General features: G+C 37.9%; 1 protein-coding gene across 1 annotated transcript in view; it reads right to left on the reverse strand.

The window, feature by feature from the left end:
- The window catches only part of VPS45 (vacuolar protein sorting 45 homolog (S. cerevisiae)), a 67646-nt gene extending 61364 nt beyond the window's left edge, over positions 1 to 6282 (reverse strand). The window contains exons 1-3 of the mRNA XM_010838722.1: positions 6076 to 6282; positions 5311 to 5445; positions 2735 to 2795 (exon numbers count right to left, since the gene is read on the reverse strand). Coding sequence (XP_010837024.1) covers positions 2735 to 2795; positions 5311 to 5445; positions 6076 to 6168 — 289 coding nt within the window. The 5' untranslated portion in view covers positions 6169 to 6282. The remainder of the gene's footprint in view (positions 1 to 2734; positions 2796 to 5310; positions 5446 to 6075) is intronic.
- Between the last annotated feature and the right edge of the window lie 665 nt (positions 6283 to 6947).

Here is a 6947-nt window from a genome sequence, read left to right on the forward strand (position 1 = left end):
TCAGAGTCTTTTCCAATGAGTCAACTCTTCTCATGAGGAGGCCAAAGTACTGGAGTTTCAGCTTTAGCATCATTCCTCCCAAAGAAATCCCAGGGCTGATCTCCTTCAGAATGGACTGGTTGGATCTCCTTGCAGTCCAAGGGACTCTCAAGAGTCTTCTCCAACACCACAGTTCAAAAGCATCAATTCTTCAGCGCTCAGCCTTCTTCACAGTCCAACTCTCCCATCCAAACATGACCACTGGAAAAACCATAGCCTTGACTAGACGAACCTTTGTTGGCAAAGTAATGTCTCTGCTTTTCAATATGCTATCTAAGTTGGTCATAACTTTCCTTTCAAGGAGCAAGCATCTTTTAATCTCATGGCTGCAGTCACCATCTGCAGTCATTTTGGAGCCCAAAAAAATGAAGTCTGACCTGTTTCCACTGTTTCCCCATCTATTTCCCATGAAGTGATAGGACCAGATGCCATGATCTTCATTTTCAGAATGTTGAGTTTTAAGCCAACTTTTCCACTCTCCTCTTTCACCTTCATCAAGAGGCTTTTTAGTTCCTCTTCACTTTCTGCCATAAGATATCTGCACATCTGAGGTTATTGATGTTTATTTCAATTAAATAAAACTGTGAAATTGCTCCACCCAAGGCATTTCAGCAGTCTATTTTTCCTAGGCTTAGTGCTAACTACTTTAACATATATAATTTTTCCCTTCGACTTCATAGATTCACAGCCTAAATCAATCTCTAGAACCAGAAGAGTAAATACTAGATTTATTATTCATTATTAATGTTGGCCACTGTATCAGATAACTCTTCAGAGGAAAAAGGAGTCTTTTATCTCATGATCTATTCACTTTTTAGTTAAGAGACTCAGCAAAACAGTGATTCTATTAAATGTGCACATAGATTTGGCAGCATGGAGAATCAATCTCTTTCTATAAATGTGTGTGTGTGTGGCTGAATACAAAAGTTTCTATACTTTCCTATCCTAAGTACCTAGCTTGTAAACAGATTAAAAAACTACTGAATGACTAAATATGTATCAGAATGGCTAAAATGAAAACCAGGGACAACACTAAATGCTTGTTAGGATACAAAGAAATTAGATTGCCTGGATATTGCTACTGGAAATGTAAAATGGCATAGTCATTCCAGAAAACATTTAGTTGTTTTTTAAAACATTAAACATGCAGCTATCATATGACCCAGCAATTGATCCCTGGGAATTATGTATTACAGAGAGATAAAGACTTACGTTCACACAAAAACCTGTACACAAATATTTATAACAACTTTATTTGTATTAGCCCAAACTAGAAACAACTAAGATGTCCTTCATTATGTGAACAGTTAAACAAATTGTGGTACAGTCACACCATGGAATAAATAAAAAAAAAGTTTTTTTTTTAAATCAAGTATTGATACACAACAACCTGGATGAATTGTTAAAGAATTATGCTGAATGAAAAAAAGCCAATTTCAGAAGGTTATATACTGCATGATTCCATTTATATGACATTATTGAAATGACAAAATTATACAAATGGAAAACAGGTTGGTGGTTGCCAGAGGTTACTGAGGAGGCTGGGATGGGAGGAAAGTAGACAAAATGCAACGTGAGGGATCCTAGGAAGATGGAAATGCTTTGCATCCTTACTGTATCAATGTCAATATGGTATGATGTCATACCCAACTATAGTTACGTAAGATGCTTCATTAGGGGACACTGGGTAAACAGTATATGGGATCTATGTATTATTTCTTACAACTGTATGTGAATCTACAATTATCTCAAAAGAAAAAGTTTAATTGAAAAGGAAAACCTGTGATTATTAACCGAAAAGAAAACAATGACAAAAACAAACATAGGATAATAGAAATGAATAAAATTGCCTATTTCCACCTCCTGAAGTTGTTTTAAAGGCTGAATAAAATAATACATGAGAGTTTTTATAAAATACAGTGTCTTATCACAAATGTTAATTTTTGATACCATTATTAAATTGTAATATATCCTGAGGAAAGTATGTATGTCTTAGAATATAGTCTAAACCCAGAAACTCCAAAGCTTTTAAGTAACCTACATTAATGTTATAAAGATCAATAATGACATCTAGAGGAGAAAAGATGTAACTTCCAAAGCAAAATGTATTAGATTAAAAAAAAAAATCCATATAAATTGTATGATAACCACAAACCTAGTTTATTTCCAGGCCTCCACCTCTCTTCCCCTCCCCCAAAGTTGTGCAAATAGGACATACATATCTGATGACTTTTACTTTCAAGTATTACACAAAGTTGCAAAGAGAAGAATGGTATGTAAACTAAATCTCTGCTTTTCCAACAAACTCAACTACATCCTCCCTCCAAATAAATAAATCGGCTTCTATGCCTCAGTTCAAAACAGGGTAAACTAGGAATAAGTATACATACATTTTTTGGCAAAGGGGAATGTGAAAGTTAACTACTTACAACTTTTGACTTATAAAGAAATTTGAAAGGCAAGGTACAACTTAAATATTTTTTTTAACCTAAGCAGTCAATGATGAGTGGAAACCACATTTAGCTCTCAGAAACAGAATGCTGGTCCAATTGACTGGTAATACTTTGAAGGACAAAACACCCACCAGACTCTTAAGAGTGATGGACTCAATTAATTTACTGATGATATGCAGTAGCTAGTAGAACATATTAGCTAGGATTTAGTTACATGATTGAACAGGTGAAAAAATACTTACAAATAAAATATATACTGTATTTAGGTCTTCGGAGCTCCTGAATCAGATAATCCACATTCTCCTAGAAAAGAACAAGCAAACAAAATGAGAAAAACCACTTAAGTGATGAAGTAATAAGCATGTATTTACTAAGAGCCTACTGTGCTGAAGTCTAGATTAAGTGTGCCTATGTCGGGAGGGGTGAGGACTGGGGATAAAAGAGATACATTAAATATAATGATCAAATCATATGTGATATAGCTGTACTGCTCTGGCCAAATTAGTTATTAAAAATATAAAGTACATAGATGTTGAAATACAACATGAAATAGATAACAATTAATGCAAATTTGCCTCAAGCTGTTTGTCTGTAAATTTGTATTCATCTGATCAAAATTCTTATTTTTTTGTAGAATATCAAAATTTGGCTAACATTTTTTAGACACATTTAAAAACCAACATTCAAGAGAAAATATAGTTAATTATATTCACTTGGGCTTTTAACTTATTGGGACCACAGGTGGCAGAACTGCAGTATTTCTGAAGTATTTACACATGGTAGGCTAAGGCCTTTTGTATAATTGCATTATTTAAAAATAAAACATGAAATTTAGAAATAAAAAACAACTGATTTTCAAATGGTCAAAACATAATTCCAATTATGTAAGATCATAATGAAGGTTTTATCTGCTTTTGAAACTATAACATATGGCTAAATTTCAGTATAAAGTTGATCTCCAAACTATACATGATATAAAATATCATTTTTGAATGTTAAAAAACCATACATCTCCTTACAGAATGAAAAGTAATGTAAGCAATACATATTGCTTGTTAAATGGAAAAAAGACCTTAAAAATTGTCATTTAAATTTTAAACTATATTAAAAATTAACTTTAAATGTAATCTTAAGGAAAAATTGTTTCTAAGAACACATTTTGAGCTTGAGAGAACATATACATAAGGCTGTGAAAGAGCTTCTCTAATAAAAAAAGTTCGGCAATGATGGACTAAATTATCTTTAAAACCCCTCTCAGAACCAAAATTTCATGACTAATAAGAAACAATTGGAAACTACTATAACAAAAGAATTACTTGATATATTAATTAATTCAGAACTACTTATTGAGTATCTGCTATGTGGTAGACACTGAGGACATAGTAGTGTGAAAATATGGACATCATCTCTGCTTTCCTGGAATTTACTGCTGGTACATGAGACATATTAATTAATCATACAAACCATATGAGACTTCAACCATGACAAGTAGTAGGCTGGAGAAGATGGTGCTATAAGTACTTATAAGAGGGGGATTTGACCTGGTCAGCAAGGCCAGGAAAGATTTGCTTGATGGAGTGAAGATGGTCCAGGTAAACAGAGAAACCTGTGCAAAGGTCCTGCAGCATGATGGAAAAGTGGACTGAAAGAACAGTGTGGCTAAGACCAAACGGGGAATGGTTTGAAATGAGGCTACAGAAATAGTAGGAACTAGACCATACAGGGCCTTGCAGGCCACACTTAAGAAGGAGTTGTGTGTTTATCATAAAAGCAATGAGAAATCATTCAAGGATTTCAAGCGTGGTGACATGGTCAGATTTGCATCTTGGAAAGTACACAATATACAAACACTGGAGTTAAGAACATAAATATAAAACAAGAGAATATACAAAATAAGACAGAAATAGTAAAGGATTTTTAAAGGAGGATTCAAGTTAGATTTAGAAGATAACGGACGAAAAATGACTGAAGGCTGCTGCTGCTGCTAAGTTGCTTCAGTCGTGTCTGACTCTGTGCAACCCCATAGACGGCAGCCCACCAGGCTCCCCCGTCCCTGGGATTCTCCAGGCAAGAACACTGGAGTGGGTTGCCATTTCCTTCTCCAATGCATGAAAGTGAAAAGTGAAAGTGAAGCCGCTCAGTCATGTCCGACTCTTAGCGACCTCATGGTCTGCAGCCTACCAGGCTCCTCGGTCCATGGGATTTTCCAGGCAAGAGTGCTGGAGTGGGGTGCCATTGCCTTCTCCAACAGAAAGCTAAAGAACCTTTAATTAGGAGAAAAGAACAAACAGAGGGCAGGAGTGAGCATGTAGAAGGATCATACAAAGGCCTATTTGGCTGCAGTGGAGGAGAGAGACAGGACATACAAGACTGAATACCTAAGGGCAGACCAGGCCAGCTAGAGGGCCCTGAGGGCTACTAAATATGTCAGGGAAGTAAAATTGAGCCATTAAAGATTCCTGAACATAGATATGAATAAAATGATAAAGACTCAAAACACTGACATAAGTATGTAAGATTAAATGGTAATGGTGTTCAGTGTGATAGGTGTGGAGTTTCATTCAGAATAAAGAGATGGTGGGTCTCAGGGCAGTTAGCGGCGTTGCAAGTAGCTAAGAACCTACAAAACATCTTGAAGGAAATCTAGCTGTGAGGAGTGACTGAGATATGGAAAGGAGGAAAGTCATGGTTATAACTGATAAGCCAGTATAATTATGATGCCACAAACGATGATAATAGAAATTTATTTTGTCTTCATAATACTTTAGATCACAGTGTGCTGTATTTGCCTAAGCAGATGCAGCTGTTTATGTAGTACCTTGGTAGGTCGAAGAAAACAAATTGCTTTCAGGTGTTTCATGATCTCTCGATTTTGAGAATCAATGCGTTCAAAAAGGTACACTTCCTTCTGGAGAATTTCTGATTGTGTGTATACCATACTCACTATGCCAGTCTGTAAAGAAAAAAATTAACTAATATTATGCTAGTCCAGAATAATAAAAATAAGCAGCAATACCTAAGACTTAAAACATTTTTTTTTCATTAATACTACTTACTGGGATAACTTAAATACTAACATATGTAATAACATTTACTGAGCATCTAAAATAATAAGTAATGTACCAAAATGAAATGCTCTCTCTGAACACGGACAACCCATAAATTGACAAAAAATTTCCCACCACCTTAAGAGTTTTTTTTTTTTAATTTTGTGACCGATAAATAATAACCTGTCATCTCAGTTTGAGCTCTAATAGCTTTACTTTAAAAACACAACGCTGAGTGGAAACAACAGGGCAATCCCAAAGTCTTACCAGTGGTCTGTCTTATGTGTCATTTCTTGGCAGAGGCATTTAGAAAAAGATTTCTGATTTCAATCCATTGTTTTGGGTACAAGAAGACTCTCTGGCAGTGGTTAGAATCATTCAGAGTGAAAACCATCTAGGCAAGCTTTATAAAGCCTTTCAGTTCCATGCTAAACTTACAAATCTTTAATTAAATGCTAAACCCTACACTGGAATGGGACCAGCTATTGCAAGGGAGGAGGGTTCCCCCCCCAAACACTGAGCAAAAGCAAACTCACCGTCTCTTTATCCATGAGAAGTACTTTCATGCCAGGTCCGCTGTCCTCTATCATTTTGGAAATGTATTGCTTTACAGCAAAAACCACGTTCATGGTGGCGAACTGACAGGTTAGCCCTATAGCTCTTCCCACCCCCCGTTTTTCTTTCTAAATTAACCCCCGTTCTTTTGGCCGGGTCTCAGCAACTTCCTCCCCGGCCAGCTCGGGCTTCCGGAAGTCCGGGCAGCAGTGGTTTCGGGAGTTGTAGTTCCGCTACGCGGTCCGGGAACCCAGCCTCCCGACTGAATGGACGAATTCAGCAGAGATACCCCGCCAATCCCGCACGTAATTCTCGATCCACCTCCAGCCCGGAGGTTTTTGAGGCCTCTAAGCTCAGACCCCTCCCCTCCCTTAGCCTCGAGGCCTGGCCGCGGCATGCCAACCCTTCTGCTGGCTTGGGGAGAAGGTGGCGCCTCGCGGTGCGGAGGAACTTGGCATAAGGCTGGCTCGGATGCACTCACGGCAGAGCTTCGCCGTGGTCGCTCTTTGCCATTAACGCTTTCTTGGGTGGTAGTGAAGGATGAAGGGAAGGGTGGAGGCCTTATGTTCCCCGCAGATTCACGGCACTTGGAGGGGCAGCGTTTGGTAGTATCTGCTAAATAGTGCCTGAGATTCGTCTTCCGCGGCTTCTTTGGCTTATTAACAAGGCGAGGACACTGCCCTGCAAAGTGAGGCCCGAAATGATTTTCCGAAGACTGAGGGGCATCGGGAGTTGAACACGTTTGTTGAACAAACGAACAAAAGGAACAGGATATTCTGGGAGAGGTCTCACATCCCCTAGGAGAGCCTGGAGCTGTGGTCTGCCGCTGGAACTCTCAGGCTGTGTCCAACAG

This window comes from Bison bison, unplaced genomic scaffold, assembly GCF_000754665.1.
Source record: "Bison bison bison isolate TAMUID 2011002044 unplaced genomic scaffold, Bison_UMD1.0 scf7180017864104, whole genome shotgun sequence".
NCBI classification, from domain to species: Eukaryota; Metazoa; Chordata; class Mammalia; order Artiodactyla; family Bovidae; genus Bison; species Bison bison.